Raw genomic sequence first — 17,092 nt, forward strand, 5'->3', positions numbered from 1 at the left:
CCCACTGGCACTCAGACTTTCATTCAGATTACTACTGGCTTTCTGCAAATTACGGGAGTTATTGGGCCGCTCACACCCTGAAATTGTTAGGTACATGGTAACCTTTTTAACAGGACTCCATTACTATCGAATCAAGTTTATGACCATCAGGAGAGGGCTGAACTTGTTCAGTCAGTGTAGTTTTGTGTTCTGCAGGGTGAGAGGCAGAATATTAAATACTTAACGCTAAGGTTGACCTGAGCTGGTTGGGGGTTGAACCCTGCTTTGCTGTGTATTTTCCTGTTGGATCCTCGGGCAGTGAGCCATGCCAGGCAGTACAACTCTACCTCTTCAGGAGCCACAACTATCAAAATGGCCTCCAAATTATGGAAAATTTGACAGACAAATGAAAGGTGTGCTAAAATGTTCATCATTGAGCATCATTGCAGACCTGAACTGAAAGTGCACAAAGTACTGCACAAGGTGAAAATAATAAACTGGTGTGCCTGGTAAAGCTACATTACTCTTAGGTAGCCTGTAAGTAGGAACAAAAACTGAAAACCTTGGCAAAGACGGAAGTCTTAACTGATACCTGTTGATGTGGCTCAAATGCTGAACTATTGTAAAGTCTCGTGGAATTAAGGCTAATCAGTGGACTAACTACAAACAAAAGGAAAAGGGCTAAGCCAGATGGGGAAATGACTTGCAGGAAATGCGTAGGGATGACAAAATAATTGATATCAGTTTAGAACAAGATGGGGCCATTATGTCGAGATGACAAACACCAAAACGTTCAAATGAGGTCATTCAGTAATTTCCTTCGGGGTAATAAACTTTCATTTTATCTTATTCTGAAGTCGAAAGTTGCAATTCCCAAAGACCACAGTGCGACCATTGGAGGGCGCTGTGGCGATCTTCTCCGTAATATGATCGAAGAAGAAAACAATGGCGGCTCGCACTGTTTTCAGATCCGGCCTTTTTAATAATAAAGTCGCTATAGTGACGGGAGGAGGAACCGGCATCGGTAAAGCAATCAGTGCAGAGCTGCTGCAGCTCGGTAAGTACCGAGAGAGCCACAGAGATGTCATCAAGATAGATACATAGAGGCGAAGGAGGTGAACTTTGACACATAAGTCCTCTGACATGTCAGAGCTGAGAGGCATAATACAAATGTGTCATCCACCACCGAGACATGTTTAGTAGTAGGGATGGTAAATTTAGTAACATTGGTGTGATCTTGATTTTATGCAAAAGTTTTTATGAGTCACAGCAAACCATTCATCTTCAAAATGAAATGATATGCAGCGTGAGAACCACTGCAGATAAGTGAAATGAATAAAGAGAATCACAACAATACAAAGAAGAATGCACCCCTCAACGTAATGGGGGTTCCAAACTGTTTCAATGCAAAGCCAAATGAAGCGATCATGTGATTTCAGAGAAGCAAATCCTTGCTGCAAAGAGAGAGAGAGAGAGAGAGAGACATGCACAGACCTGTTACAAAGTCCTCATCTCCTTGCATGACTGGTCTTGCAAGAGTTTTGCTCGTTTACTCCCAATGAATGAAGGCTCTCAGACCAACATGTACAATGGCCATTGCTTTGAGTAGTTGTTTTTGTTCTTTATTGTATTTGATCTATATTGTTTTGGTTTGAAAACTGTTGTGTCCTCCAAAATCATCTCCTCCTTTTAGATGCAGTCATACATCGTCTGAATAACTGCAGTTTTATATTATTGTAATGTATTCCAGTGAAAAGCGCAGTTTGGTCTTCCTGCTTGTGTTCAGGCTGCAGTGTGGTGATCTCCAGCAGAAAAGCCGAGCGGTTGGAGGCAGCGGCTCAGGAAATGAGAAAGAAAATCCCATCCTCCAGCCCTGCAAGTGTCACTCCTTTAACATGCAACATCCGCAACGAGGATGAGGTGAGTCTGAATTCATCATCACAATTCAAACTATTATCAAAATAATACATGCTCAGTCAGTTAAAGTCTTGTGTGTGTGTTGTAGGTGAAGTCTCTTGTGTCGTCTGTGCTGAAGCAGTACGGTCGGATAGACTTTCTGGTGAACAATGGAGGAGGGCAGTTTAGCAGTCCAGCAGAGTTCATGACCTCTAAAGGTTGGAAGGCTGTGGTAGACACGAACTTGAATGGAACCTTCCACTGCTGCAAGGAGGGTAAGAATGAGTCACAAGGAGTAGTCTGGGAAACACAGAGTTAAAGGAATTAGAAATTTGGTAGGCAGTGTGTCGCTGTTTGTCCACACAGTCTACACTGCATGGATGAAAGAGCATGGAGGTGCAATCATCAACATCATCGCTGACATGTGGAGAGGATTCCCGGGCATGGCGTAAGCACACACACACACACACACACACACACACACACACACACACACACACACACACACACACACACACACACACACACACACACACACACACACACACACACACACACACTCACTCTCACTCTCACTCTCACTCCCACTACTCTCCACACACACACTTTTCCACTTTGAAACTCTGCCTCCCTCTGCCAGCCACACAGGAGCAGCGCGGGCAGCAGTGGATAATTTAACTAAGACTCTGGCCATCGAGTGGGCCAGCTCAGGAGTCCGAGTCAACGCTGTTGCACCTGTATGTATACAGTTTGTACGTGTTGATGTGTTTGTGCACAATCAGTTGTGAAAGTTTTTAATTGTGTTCTATGTGCATACGTTTGGATGCAGGGCATCATTTTCTCCAAGACTGCAATGGAGAACTACAAAGACTTTGGGCCAAAACTTTTCAAGATGTCGGTTCCCTTTGTCCCTGCACAGAGACTCGGAGTACCTGAGGAGGTGTGTAAACATTAATTTAGACGCCAAGAGCTGATCCTGCAGACTACATGTTACAAGGCACTGATGGGACTGTTGAAGCCATCATTGTTGGCATAATGGACATGAATAATATGGTCACAATGATTTTAAGTAGGAAACGAAGCCCCTCTTTGCATATGCCAATCCCATGGCTTCCGTCAACCGCCACCTTAATGAGCGGCTGGTATGGTTTGGATGATATGCTTGCATTACCTCTCCTCTTCCACTTTGTTAGATTTGGTGATGTCATGTTGGACCTTTGTAAGTTCTGGTGACGTCACTATTAGCTTAAATATGATGCAACAATAGTGGCATCAAAAACTGAAATTATTATGGTAAATGTGAGGGTTTTAAGAGTATTGCACTCAATGACACTCATTTTGATAGTGCTTTTAATTTTTCAACCATTAGGTGCTTGTGTATAAAGACCATGATTATTTGTTGTGTAATTTGTTATTTGTCTCAGTCCAAATTGTGATATAATGTGAAACGGGTGGTGATGTCATTGAGTGTATACACAGTTTGGCTTCCTTCATTCTCAAATGAGGTTGACGTTGTTGCAGTGTGATTCCCCTACAGTACATATTCACAATTTTCTCCGTTGCTGCTTGTTGTGTAGACTTACATAGGTCACTATGTCATCTGGATATTTTATTTCTGGACAGGTTTAACATGAATCATTTATATAAATATGGAAAACTCGGCCCAAGATACAGTAGTTTTTTTAGATGTGCCATCTTTTGTTTTGAGACGAGATGTTGTGAACAGTAGTACACTGTGAGAGTGAGTGTGTCAAGTGCTTTGCCGCATCACAACAGTTTCTCCCTCTCTATTTAATTTTGTACGTCCAGATCTCCTCTGTGGTGTGTTTCCTGCTCTCTCCTGGTGCCTCATTCATCTCTGGAGCCACCCTAAGGGTTGATGCAGGGCAAAGTCTGTATCGGTCCATGTGGGAGATACCCAGTACGTACAGCCAGCAAAAGCATGTATGCATCCACATTTTCGTCATTGTAGCTTATACTGTACTCAATATGTCCTGTGTGTGTGTTTGTCTCCAGACCACAGTGCTTGGCCTGAAGCTCCAGAAGGAGAAAACCTGGACTCTCTCAAGGACATGCTCAACCCAAAGAGCAAACTCTGAGTCACATCTGTGAAACACACACGCACACACACACGGCATGGCCAGCATATAAGGTGATGTCATTGATTTTGCAATGATAATATGTACATAATTGTGTATATTTTAATAATAATAAAAATGAACAAAGTCTCTTTTTTGCTTAACGCATCCTTTGGTGTAACATGTTATGGGATAGAAAAAAAGCACACAGAAAATTAGTTCCATTACAGTAGAAACATTTGAACGGAAATAATGTATCTTGTTTTCATATGGATTTCTGATAATTGCAAAATTAGTTTAGATGTAATAAAGTTTTGTGTCTGCTGAATGTACAGGAATAAACTGAAGGAAATGATTCATTTAACAGTGCTGAAGCTTGTACTTTTTATATCTCAATAGACAGACCAACATGAGCAACAGCTACTATGTAGTTGTAGTCGAACAAATGCAATGAAACTAATGTCAACCCTTTTCTTTATTTCAATTTGATCGCATCAAAATGATTGAGGATGTAGTACCAGAAAGAGTCAGCAAGAAGCCAATTCCTGTTTTACATTATAGTCACATATGACAAAAAAAAGGGATATTAGTGTAACATACATAAACGTATACGTTAACATTTCTTTGTTTACAAGACCTAATGACTAAAATTACTTTTCATTTTGTAACCGTAGATGATACTAAATAAAGCGATTGCATTCCTTTACAACATCTTACTCACGATGACTACATTTATAGTAATTTTTTATCTTTCCCTGGGTTTTACTTTTAAATTATCGAGTCTCAACGCTCCGTCACATAGTTGTGCTCATCAGCTGTTTTGTCCTCAGTGTCGTGCCGTAATTCTGCCGTCAAGTGTACTGTCGCAACGTTCGGTGCGGTAACAGAGGTCACAACAAACCGTTCAGGTAGATAATTATTATACCATTATGGTCATTGTACATTTGCTTTACAGATGGAATCTAGAATTTTAAAACCAGATTCTTCTATTGTTAAGTATCTGAAGGTGTTATATGTGCAAACAGGAACACCTAGGTCAATGAAATCGAAAAACATCCTGCTAATGCTAATGCTAGTGGCGAAAATATTTACGGTTGGGACTCCATATTATAATTACATAAAGACGAAGGTTACATTTCATACTGTAACTTTCGGTACATTATCCATTCTGTGGTTAAGTAAATACCAGTAGATAATATATACGTGCTCATGCGAAGTTTGACCTCACTAACTGGGGCCTTGAACGTCTCACCATGTCTACACAGTTCAAGATAAGTTAACTTCAGATTCAGATGTGTATATTTCTATGTGGCAAATGATATAATGTGAGTTTTTGTAGATTGTTGTATTGTGCTGTACATTATCAAGATGACAGAGAAAATGGATTGATTAATAGGTTATACAACTGTCTCAAATAGAAACAATAATATAAGAAACAATTGTGAGGTTAATTTCTTAAAAATGCTCAAATACATGGTCATCATATGAGTTTGTCAAAAGCCTCAACCTTTCCAAAATCACAGTGAGGCGTTTGAGTGAGAAAACTTGTTTGCCAAATCTTTCAGACCAGTTGAGGACCTATGGGTTTGTCTTAACGGGATGCATTTCTATATGCGTTAACTTGCTGTTTCCACTGTGAAATAACAAAAGGTAACAACCTCCCCTTCTCATTTTCATACATTGTTTTCAGTATGGGAGGTGACCACGGCCATGGCCACGGCAAGATGCCCATGCCTGACTGGCGGCAGTGGAAATCGGAGGGGACGCCGCTAGAGTTCACACAAAAACGACTGGCAGCCAGGGGCCTCCGTGACCCGTGGGCTCGGTCAGTATTGATGCAGTTTACCTGCAGGAGTCGTACCAGATCTCTCTCTCTCTGTCTCTTACGTGACCACCTCACTCATTTTCTCTGCAGGAATGAGGCGTGGAGGTACACGGGCCGCTTTGCTCGTGCTGTGACGCTGTCGGACGTGTTGCTGAGGGGATTCAAGACGGGCTTTATCGCCTTTTCTATCGCTCTGGCTATAGAATACACCTTTTTCCCACCAAAGAAGAATGACCACTAATCTTGACCTTCGAGCCCAAAACACACCCTGATGGATTATAATTTCTGTTTATTAAAGGTCTTATTGATCATCATACGGCCTCACATGCTGCTCGTCTTTTATTTAACGTAATACAGTGGAGAGGAGGTTTAAAAGTTCATAGTCAAATATTTTCGTTACTGATTTCTGTTTTTTATTTAACAATGACTTGAATTTTTATTTTCTTTAACGGAAAAGTCCCATTTAGATTAAGAACTTCTTCTTGCGAGTCCTGGCCAAGATAAGCAGCGGAAAAAATTTCCCCTGAATATTAAAAAGAAACAATTACTCAAACAAAACAATGACACTGAGAACAAAAGATGGAATTGAAAAATAATCAATTGTTTTTTAAGTAGTTCATCTGGTGGGTTCAGGTTAGTCCTGCTTCTTCTTCCGCCTCACTTTACTGATGCAAACTTTGATGCATTTGACTATAACTATGACAAAAAGCAGCAGTGCAGTAAGCAGTAGAGGGATCACATCCAGACTGTGGTATTGGATCCAGTTGAGGTCACGGGCAGCAGATTTGAGATGTTTGGCTCCTTTGTGCTTCATTACAAACTCTGTCCAGAACACAGACAGGTCGAGTGGGTCGATGGGTCTGTCCTTATGGAGGGCTGACAGCTTCTCCACACTCGCTTTATACCTGCAGAAATATACAGAAAGATTCAGCTGAATAAGATCCACATGCTTCAAACATAATACAACTTTCTAATCACTTGTTTTGAGAAACTTTGCATTCAACCCCAGCTTGAAGCTCAAGACCATTGGGGCAATTTAAGGACTTCAAATACCAGAACACACACACACACACACAGGACACTCAGCAATATCTCTATTTTACAGCGGTATACCCATGTTTGGTACTTTAAATATGTTGTGATGTTATGATGATTTAAGAAGAGGGTTGATTTAATCTAGGCTGAAAACTTTCCTATCCTTTAAGGCCTAAGAATATTGTAGAAAGAATTGTGGGGAAATTGTCAGTGACCTATTGTCCCCACCTGGTGTTATTGATGACATCATTCAGCCCCTGCAGGAGACTTTCAGTAGTGATGGAGAAGATGTCGAGCACGACTCCCACTCCTCTGCTCGCCAGCCGCTGTGCGTTGTCAGGCTGGTCTCCGTTAATTGGCAGCATCACCATGGGGACAGCGTGACACAAGCCCTCGAAGAGACCATGTGAGCCGGCGTGAGTGATGAAAGCCCGAACTCTATGATGTGCTTAAATAAACACACACACATAACATGCAATCAGTTAATTGTTAGTCATGTGTTTTAAGAGTACAGCAGTGGATTTGCATTACCTAGTAAGTCATTCTGAGGCACCCATTTCATCATCTTCACATTCTCAGGGACATTGTCAGGGATCGGCCCTGTATATCTCCATATCACCTGTTCAAAGAAATGAACATTATCTATGTTAATGTTCATAATAATCAACATAAAACTGAATGAAACAAACAAATGTCCAGAAGCAACATTTGGTCTCTTTTTTGGCAAAGAACTCAATCTTCACTCAGTGTTGTGATTGCACATTCTACCTTCTGTGGAATCTGTCGGAAGGCATCGAGGAAAACAGTAGTAACTTCTTCTGGCAGCACAGATATCATGGAGCCCAGGGTGAAAACAATAAACCCATGCTGACCTGACACCCAAGAGTCCAGATCCTGCAAACACACACATAAATATTATTTCCTTATGAATACAAAATCCAACTGCTCGATGATGTCTCACCTCAGACAGGGGGTTTCTCAAGTTGCAGTTGATGCCACCAACCAGCACCATATTAGGCATGAGCGGGCGTGGAAACTCAAGTGTGAAGTCAGTCCTGTTTTAATACAGTATGCATGTTTGTGCATTACTGTGTATGCATCCACTGTACTCAAAATCAGGAGGATTGAAAAGTTCTGAGCCTGGCACTGTTTTTTGGAGAGGTAGTCAAGGTTCTGTGACTTGTATGAGAGGCACAAACTATTATCTGCATTGATTATGTTGTTGGTGGCTGCTACTCATGATTTTGGTTGAATTCAATCAGCACATCTGATTTGGCTCCGTCAGACTTTCTCCTAAATAATATCAGGTGTTGAAAATGGTTTGACAGCCAAGAAAATAGATGAGAGGAATAAATATCCACAATACCACTGAGTTAGATCTTCCATTGCCAGGCTCAGAACTTACTATCACTGTAATCTTTGTACACATTACCTCAGTAACCACAAATCAGAGTCTGATAGCACCTCAGCTATGCCCATATCCTCTCCTAGGAACTGACTTGCCATGTTATCAAAGTGCCAAAACAGCAGTCGAGCCATGAATGGTTCCACTGCAGCCACCTGGATGTTGGAGAAAAGACAAATGTAGATACTGGGGTTGATTCCACTCTCTTTAAAGACTAACAATGGAAGCTTGCACCTATTTATGTATATTTGGCTACAAGGAGTATTTGCTCACCAGTAAATTAACAACTCTCTGTTTGAAGTTCATTTTATCTGTGCATCCAGAGAAGAAACGAGGGACATATGAGGGAGGGCTGGGGCAGGCTGCAGCCCTCATATCCATGGAAAACAGCATCCCTCTCAGCAGGTTGACAGTGGGCAGAGCTGAATGGGATTATGGGATGGAGGGTGAGAAATTGTCGAGACACAGCAAAAAACAGTGGGTGACAATGTAGCAACAATCACCTAATTTCCGAGCTATTAATGCACCTGTGGGCACCATAGGGTCACTCAAGACAGCATCAAAGCCCTGCAGAGTGAAATCGGGGAAATAAGATTGAGATAGTTTATTTATCATGTTGCATGCAATTCACGCGCAAATTACATGCAATTGAAATTTTTCTTAAATATCACACATGCCTTACAGAGGGGGGCAGATAGAATTACCAGTATAAATATAAAACATTTAACTATAACGGTGTCTTTTGTTTTCAGTTGTATCTATATATTAATTTTATTGAAGAAAGCATTTGACATGACAACAACCTTTACAATATACTGTTACCAGAAAAAGGCGAGAACTAAAACCATAAAGAGAACCAGGGACATGTGGATGACAAACAGAGCCACATCAGCTAGCCACAGCAAGCAAAGATAATGTTGGAATGACACAGTAATGTTGGTTGTCATTATGATGTCATAGTAAGTTTCCAATGACATCAGTTGGATGATCTTGTAGGTATAGTTCTTACAGGAGGACATTGTTCACCCTACCCCCCACCACAGCAGTCACATAACCCCACATTCATCATCCAGGGAGCCCAGGGCCATAACCATACTCAGAGAGGTGAGTTTCAGTTGGAGCTTTTGACCTTTCTGGACGTTATTCTGGCTACTACAACCTACTAGTGCAGTATTTAAACTAAAAACTAACAACATACAAACAATATATTTTTGGAATGAAATATCAGTAACAACTTCATTCAGGACTCAGTCAGGCTCTACTCACTGCACATGTGTGTACTTTACCTGCTGTGACAGATGTGAGATGAGACTGGCATTGAACAGCAGACTCTCGGCAGTAGTGTGGAGAAAGCCGGTGATGTTCCGAATTTGTGAAAACCTTATACTTATCCTCTCCATGAAAGGCTGTGCAGAATTACGCATTACTTCTGTGTGTGAGTTACCCAAAGCATTAATCAGAGCCCTATCATAAGGAACAGGAAAGGTCAGTGTGCTGTAGTGCTTCCCTGGTCCCATCCGCATGCTGATCTCTGGCATGACGATGGTGACCTGATGTCCACGGCGACCCATTTCTTGAGCAATGGCCTTCAGACCCAGCCAGTGACTCCCGTCCTGAGGTATCACCAGTAATTTACCCAAGAATACAGATGAATCACTGTCTTTTGCAGGAGTGGTGCCAGTAGTTCCATTCTTGGTCTCTGCAGCTTTCACTTCCTTCTCTGGCCTGCTGTTTTCTGCTGTCACGTGATCTTTGGCTCCATATACCTCCTTAGTTATGTTAAGCAGGAGGCAAGCGAATACTGCTGTTTTCCACATTTCTCTCTCGTTCCCTCACTAAAATGAATGCAGTGCACTTTTGTCCTCACTCCGGTTTCAGTCTCCTGATTTGCCCTCCAGGCTACTCTGCAAGAATTCCTCTGTGAATAGTTAGCCTTGTGTGTGTTTGTGTTAGTGTGTGTGGGTTCAAAGTACAGTGAGGTGAGTTCCAATAGGAGCAGCCCACAAAAACACTGATGAGATTTGTCGAGGAATATCATAACCTTTACACCTCACAAGATGTTGTTTTGGTTGTTGTTGTGTGAATGTTATATACAAAGGCATAATCTTCAGTCACTAAGAAAGGCAAAACACCATGACTTCTCATTGTCAGGTCTCAGCAGTAAAAATAGTTAAATTATTTATATTTTACATTGTTATTTTTTTTGTCAAAGAAACCGATTTAGTTAAAATAATGTAGTTTTTTTTTTCCATCCTTATTTTCTGCAGAAATCTCCTGTTTCACACTCCAGTGCAGTTGGTGGCGGTAGTGCACCACTAAGCTGCTTTGCTAACCGCCAATAAATGAAGTAGAGGAACCAGAAGAAGAAGCGTTTTTGAAGTAGTTGTTTAAGGTTGTGAAGTGCGAATCAATAACAAAAGCAACTATTGGTGCAAATCTGCCCCCGCGAGCCCAACAGCTAAAGGCCGCGAGCGAGCGAGCTGAACGCTGTGTCACGACTCCAGCCCGAGCTCGCGCCACTATGTGTACAAGTAAGCACGTCGCTAGTTTGTCAGGCTGTCGGCACTCAAGTAAATAGCAACAAACATGTTAAAACTCGTCAAATGTGACCGAGTTCGGACGAAGTAAGTGCTAAAAGTCAGCTGAGTGACCCGGGTGTCGTTTCTGCTAGATAACAGTGTAGAATGTGTTGGTTTATGTGGTCTAGCTGAAGTGTAGCTTAAACCGAGTCAGCAGTTAACACGGGCACTCGTTTGCCCCCAAACACCGGGTTGCATACCGGGTCTAGTGACTTGATGGCTCAACATTAATGTCATCTGGTGTTTTGTGTTCACAGTCGCGGCTTTGCAGATGTCTCCGCAGATGTCTCCACTCGTTCGTTCTCCATAAAGGTGGAATATTTTAGGTAGGATATCACATTAAGCTAAAGTATGATCTTTGCTGGCAATGGGTCACTGTTGTTCACTACTATTCATATACGTATGAACCATATTTATGTAACACTCACCAATATACTAAGACTATTGCATAGGTGCTTCCTCTCTGGTTGTTGAAAGTAATTCATGTTGCTGTTTATATGTTTACAGGTCAGTAGAGTATCATTTTAATTATAAGAGCCCAATGTCTTTTACACGTTCTCCGAAACAACAAAAGACATCCAAGAAAGCCCAGAGGAGTCCCAGTCCAAATGAAGATGTTATCCAACGCAAGCTGAGGAGCACCAGACTTAAGAGCAGGGTGAAGGAGGCAGAACCTGTCCCAAGTACTGCTGATACAAACGAGGCTCCCAACCATGACATTGAGACAGTCGATGATGGATTGGATGAGCCAAAAGATGGAGATGATGACACCAGCAGCGTTAGTTCAGGTCCCAGCCACTCAAACAACCAACTTTCTGTGAGGCTGAGCTCTCCACAGGCTCTCTGCTCAACCTGTGGCAAGCTTCACCAAAAGGCAAAAAGATCGAAAGCACCAGTCATCAACAAACTCTTAGACAATGGTGAGCACTGTTTCCTCCAAATAACACAACATAATAATCGGATACAATAAAAATGGAATATACACACAATATACCTCAAAATGTTATGTGTGCTGTTGGATTTGATTATATTGGAAGGATTGTACTGTCCTTTCCTCGTGTTTAATCAAAAGGGGATACAATATTATAAACAGTTCTCATGTTAATACAACACCTCAAGATGAATATAAAGGGGAATTACATCACTAGCTCCACTACACAGTTAGAATTAAAACTTAAGATTTACAAACAGGATTTATTTCAGAGTTGCATTGCTTTGAGTTCAGGAGTACTCAACTGGTAACTAACTAGATCAGGCACTTTGAAGCATTCTTGCATACATGGCTACTCTGTTATATCTTCTTCAGATCCAACCTCCCCGACATGTGACCAGTGGGTCCTGCTAAAAAAGTGGAGACCAAGCAGACAGTATAAGGCAAACGGGTAAGATGACTCTACTGGACTGAAGTGGATGAATCAGGAGGAGACTGATTATAACCTCGCTTTTCAATCTGATGTCTTTTTCAGGAAGCTTAACTTTCACATAAACCAAATCAAGAAAGGACGTAGAAGGCAGAGTGGGCAGTGTGCTGGAGAGAGAGAATCGTCATCCTGCTCTAGGCCACATGCGTTCCTACAGAGGTGATGCATCTCTACCCATCGCACATCTGTTCACATCATAGTTCTGTGCAGATGTGGCTCAAAGTGTTGGAAGGATTCCGATAAGTTGAATGACTAAGATTGAAGACGTCATTATAGTTAAAAGAAAATTGTCTGCTTGAAATATCACTACAATCCAATTATTTATTATAAATTTATAAGGGGTATCATTAATTTTGACTAGGATATTTATATTGTGTTATTCTTATGTCACAAATGTATTGAATTCTAATAATTGTGGGTTTTCATTTCAGGAACCGCAGGCAGCATGTCCGAGTGTTGCCGACACAGGGGAGGAAGAGGAAGGCTAGGAGGAAGAGGCCAAGAGAGGACGAGCAGGGCCCTTGCGTCGCAAAGCAGCAGCGTCTCGATAGCAGCAGTCTAACCCATCAGTACCAACAAGACAGTACAGACGAAAGCAGCCTTTACTCTGCCAGTGTTCTGTGTGGCAGTCCCAACTTTAAGGGTGGCAGCCAAGAAATGGATGATCAACCAGGTACCTCAGGGGAGGTCCTACCCAAGCAGGAAGCACCTCAACGAACGGAGGCAGGTTTCAGTGACTTACTTAATCAACTAAGAGGCAACCGCAGCAGGATCGTTAAAGAGACACATTAGACAGGTCAGAGGTTAAGTGTCTGGAATTTAACTGTTGAAGTTCTGCGTTATAAGCTAGGTGTGTAAGTTGGCGTGTAAATATTGATTGCCATTTCCACAAGTGTAATGTACATTTACAACATACTGTTTCTGTTATTTATTTGTCTTAAATGTTAAAACAGAGGTCAGGCTTGTTTAAAAGCTGCAAACCACAGAAGGACTTTGAGTATATATGGGTTGTTTCAAACATTTTTGTTGGAAAAGGGTTACCGCATTACCATTTACTTCACTAGCAGCACTTTGACTTCAAGTTCAACGATGTCATCCAAATGAAGCCCTTAAATATTGACCAGATTTGACTTTTGGCCCAGGAACCAGAAAGTTAGTTTGGTGGTCTTGCACAATTGCAGGCCTTCAGGTGTAAAGCTTACTGACACACTCTACCCAGGGTATGATCCAGTTAAAATGTCTTTGTTGCTCAAGTATTATAAAGATTCTGCTGTACAGATTCAGATGGTCACACTTAAGCATGTGTAAACCCTCTTATCAGCGCTTATAGTCCAATAAAAGACACTGATGTAACAAACAGAACAATTTCAATAATCAATTACTATTACAATAAAATGTTGTGGTAATAACAATTAGCAAATAGCTCCAGAGTGAATGCACAGGACTGGATTGACCCCTGGATTGTTTCTCAGTACTTTATTACTGTCAACACAGTAAGCTCAGCCCCGTCTTCATAACTCCACACAGTGGCGCCAACAGCCACACCACAGTACAGTCGGTGCCTGTGCTACTAAGCACAACTACAGTACTTTAACAGGTCTGCCAAATGATGTGCAGATAGTTGTGTCGATACTGAGACTGGAGGACAAATGGGAAATGAGAAGAAGATAAGGCACTGGGAGTAGAATTGTTTTGAAAGCTGTTGTGGGTGTGTGTTCATAGGATTTGTGTATTGAGAGATTGCTGACAAACATGGCATTAAACTTGGTTTAGGGTTGGTAGGTTTAGTTTTGGGGAACAGGGTTCTTCAGAGCGATGAATGTGTTAATTACACCAGCATGCAAACATGTCACCAGACCATTTATTTTCCATTAAGAAAGGTGAGACAGCAGTATCACAAACACACACACACACCCACGGTTCACTAAGATCAGAGAGCTGCACAGTGAGATATTTATCAGAATAGAGAGGAGGGGGGCAGATAATCATCTTGCATTCACTTGCAGAATATCACGCTCCTTCCCTCCCTCTCATCGGTGCTCATGCATACATGCTTGCATCATATTACACACGTAGGACAAGTATTCTCACACTCCAGTGCGAGCAGATAATCCTGCTGCTTGTCCTGACTTAACAGAGCATGGAGTTCGGGGAGACGCATTATAGTCATTGTTTCATTCTCACCAGCATTCTTTCCTATTGCCAGCGGGACTGGATTATCACAACCTGGGGTCTCAGGGCCAAAACAATTCAAGCAGCGCATAAACAAGCACAGTATCCTGTGATAGAACCGCTATCAGCACCTGACACCTCGAAAACAGGAAAAACGTTTCAGCAGGAACACAGATGTGTTGGAGAGTTGGGGGGGGGGGGGGAGGAGCAGAGCCACAGAGCTATATAGACTCACAGGACGGAAATCTCAGCTTCACTCTACTCAACACAGAGAAAGAGAGGGATTTGCCTCAGCCATGTCTTATTATGAGGTAAGGCTGTTTCTGATATTTGTAGTTAATCTATACTAAAACTTTTAATATTGATTTTCAAATGCCCAAATCTGTAGTTTTGAATCTGTTGTAATTGTTCTTTAACCCTTCCTCCCCTTCAGCATATTGTCTTCGACTATGACTTCAACGACACAGGCTCAGGTTCTGGTTCTGGGGATGTGGGGATGGATCTGGAGGAACCTTGTGAGATGCAGCATGTGATGTCCTCTGACCTTCAGCAGGTCTTCTTGCCTGTCGTCTACGCTCTGATCTTCACCCTGGGCATCACAGGAAACGGCCTGGTGGTCATAGTGCTCGGCTGCCAACGCAGGTGAGAAGGCTGCTGGTAGCTGGTAGTGATAGAGATGTAAGGAAATTGTTGTGAAGAATATTAAGATTCCCTTGTGTGTTTGTTTACAGGTCCAAATGCAGTCTCACAGACCGCTATCGACTCCATCTCTCAGCGGCTGATCTGCTCTTTGTACTGGCGCTGCCGTTCTGGGCTGTGGATTCAGCTCTGGCAGACTGGCGTTTTGGAGCAGCCACATGTGTTGGTGTGCATGTAATCTATACAGTCAACCTGTATGGCAGCGTGCTTATCCTGGCATTCATCAGTCTGGACCGCTACCTGGCAGTGGTCCGAGCCACAGACACCAACACTGGCGGCCTGAGGCAGCTGCTGGCTCACAGGCTGGTGTATGTGGGTGAGTGTCTAACCGTGTCTTTAGTCTTTTGTGGCTTTGCCTTTGTTTCTTTTTACTCCCACAGTTCCTTATCTCATCTTATCTCTTCTCCATCCAGGTGCCTGGTTGCCTGCCGGCCTGCTGGCAGTGCCCGACTTGATATTCGCCCGTACCCAGGAGGGAGGCGAGGGGGCGACTTTGTGTCAACGATTCTACCCAGAGAATCACGCTCCTCTCTGGGTGGCTGTGTTTCACCTCCAGCTGGTCCTGGTGGGCCTGGTGATCCCGGGCCTGGTTCTACTGGTGTGCTATTGTGTGATCGCCACTAGGCTGACTCGAGGCCCACTGGGGGGCCAGAGGCAGAAACGCAGAGCAGTCAGGACCACCGTGGCATTAGTGCTCTGCTTCTTCTTGTGCTGGCTCCCCTATGGAGTAGGCATCTCTGTGGACGCCCTGCTGCGCCTGGAGGTCCTACCCAGTTCGTGCACTCTGGAGGCCGGGCTCGCCATGTGGCTGGCAGTGGCCGAGCCGATGGCGTTTGCCCACTGTTGCTTGAACCCGCTGTTGTATGCGTTCCTGGGCGCTGGCTTCAAGAGTTCTGCTCGCAGAGCTCTCACGCTGAGCCGAGCCTCCAGCTTAAAGATGTTACCACGTAGACGGCCCGGAGCCTCAACCACCACAGAGTCTGAATCATCCAGTTTACATTCCAGCTAATATTTGTTTGCACTGTACATGTGCATAGTGTGTGTGTGTGTGCTTATCTGTCTGTAAGGAGGTTTACAAAAAGTAAATCAGAGAAATAAGGAGCAGTCTGCTGGTCCATGACTTGTCCTGTAAGGTTTCTTGTGTGAATAGTGATCATTTCCTGTGCTACTGTACATGTTTGCTGTTGTATATATTTGTAATAAAATTCAAAACAAAATGCTCTAAATGTTTTTTCTCATTTTCTCATTTCCTGAGAGAAACGGTGTTCATTCCTGATTTCCACTCAAGCAGAGCCAAAGCTGCTCTCAACACTACTGTATGTCTGTGTCTCTGTGGGTGAGATGAATAACAGGACAAGCTTTTGAGTAACTATTTAGATGAGAGCGTATGATAAACCTGATTCAAAGCCATAAATTCTCGAAATCTCATTCAGAAAGCTTCCAGTGTGACAGACAGAAAATTAATAAATCAAAAGTCACATCTGAGGTTTGGGGCTATTATTACGTTGCAAAAAAAGTTGCAATGACAAATTCTACGTTTTCCTTATCTTTCTTATCGCCAGCTTGGTTCCTTTTATATTGATTCACAATCACTTAACCCAATCATTTTAATCCACAGATCCTGAGCATTAACAGCTCTTCTGAAATTGAAACTGTGTTTTCAGGCTCGTGACGTTCTTCAGCCAGGTGTGTCTGAGACAATGATGGCCTGAAATAATGCATGTGCACGTGTGCATGTGTGTGTCCAAGTGTGCGGATGTTTGTGTGTGTGTTAGATTTACTGTTTGCCATGTTGCTGATATATATGCAGTTTGGATTTACTACATGAGAGAGAAGGGAGCACCGAGGGGTCAGAAGGTCCATTTTCTCAGCAATTTATAATATCCATACAAACTGACACACACACACACCCACATACAAAGTGCTTCCCACATACCCACTTCCACTTGGAAGTGAAAGAAACAGAAGCTGGAAGTTTACTGTGTTCCGTTTCCTGGAGCAGA

At 42.7% G+C, this 17,092-nt stretch overlaps 5 protein-coding genes across 6 annotated transcripts; 4 read left to right on the top strand and 1 right to left on the bottom strand.

Moving 5' to 3' along the window:
• Positions 1–39: 39 nt before the first annotated feature.
• pecr (peroxisomal trans-2-enoyl-CoA reductase) lies at positions 40–4,105 on the top strand. Its single transcript, XM_076162153.1, has 8 exons — positions 40–1,036; positions 1,766–1,899; positions 1,985–2,150; positions 2,242–2,323; positions 2,516–2,612; positions 2,705–2,815; positions 3,685–3,796; positions 3,892–4,105. Exons 1-8 carry the CDS (start codon positions 925–927, stop codon positions 3,972–3,974), a joined length of 897 nt encoding a protein of 298 aa, XP_076018268.1. The 5' UTR covers positions 40–924; the 3' UTR covers positions 3,975–4,105.
• A 650-nt stretch (positions 4,106–4,755) lies between these two features.
• ndufb3 (NADH:ubiquinone oxidoreductase subunit B3) lies at positions 4,756–6,092 on the top strand. The gene is made up of 3 exons (XM_076162154.1): positions 4,756–4,861; positions 5,644–5,778; positions 5,869–6,092. Exons 2-3 carry the CDS (start codon positions 5,645–5,647, stop codon positions 6,017–6,019), a joined length of 285 nt encoding a protein of 94 aa, XP_076018269.1. The 5' UTR covers positions 4,756–4,861; position 5,644; the 3' UTR covers positions 6,020–6,092.
• On the bottom strand, positions 6,053–10,176 carry LOC143010031 (UDP-glucuronosyltransferase 1A1-like). The gene is made up of 9 exons (XM_076162152.1): positions 9,505–10,176; positions 8,722–8,785; positions 8,492–8,640; positions 8,246–8,373; positions 7,775–7,868; positions 7,582–7,707; positions 7,345–7,432; positions 7,042–7,261; positions 6,053–6,683 (listed from the first exon to the last, which is right to left on the bottom strand). The coding sequence occupies exons 1-9, from the start codon at positions 10,033–10,035 to the stop codon at positions 6,413–6,415; spliced, it is 1,671 nt and encodes a 556-aa protein (XP_076018267.1). The 5' UTR covers positions 10,036–10,176; the 3' UTR covers positions 6,053–6,412.
• A 388-nt stretch (positions 10,177–10,564) lies between these two features.
• On the top strand, positions 10,565–13,133 carry LOC143009978 (uncharacterized). Of its 2 annotated transcripts, none has more exons than XM_076162080.1 (6): positions 10,565–10,842; positions 11,055–11,123; positions 11,305–11,717; positions 12,104–12,179; positions 12,264–12,377; positions 12,650–13,133. In XM_076162080.1, exons 1-6 carry the CDS (start codon positions 10,805–10,807, stop codon positions 13,008–13,010), a joined length of 1,071 nt encoding a protein of 356 aa, XP_076018195.1. In that variant the 5' UTR covers positions 10,565–10,804; the 3' UTR covers positions 13,011–13,133. The 2 variants fall into 2 exon arrangements, with proteins under 2 accessions (XP_076018195.1, XP_076018196.1); XM_076162081.1 differs by having other exon boundaries at positions 10,565–10,749.
• A 1,122-nt stretch (positions 13,134–14,255) lies between these two features.
• Positions 14,256–16,123, top strand: LOC143009988 (C-X-C chemokine receptor type 4-like). Its single transcript, XM_076162096.1, has 4 exons — positions 14,256–14,701; positions 14,824–15,032; positions 15,122–15,405; positions 15,503–16,123. The coding sequence occupies exons 1-4, from the start codon at positions 14,687–14,689 to the stop codon at positions 16,096–16,098; spliced, it is 1,104 nt and encodes a 367-aa protein (XP_076018211.1). The 5' UTR covers positions 14,256–14,686; the 3' UTR covers positions 16,099–16,123.
• The last annotated feature ends 969 nt before the right edge of the window (positions 16,124–17,092 follow it).

Source organism: Genypterus blacodes, unplaced genomic scaffold (assembly GCF_046128005.1).
Source record: "Genypterus blacodes isolate CSIRO-AG114 ecotype Tasmania unplaced genomic scaffold, CSIRO-AGI_Gbla_v1 ptg000120l_1, whole genome shotgun sequence".
Classification (NCBI taxonomy): domain Eukaryota; kingdom Metazoa; phylum Chordata; class Actinopteri; order Ophidiiformes; family Ophidiidae; genus Genypterus; species Genypterus blacodes.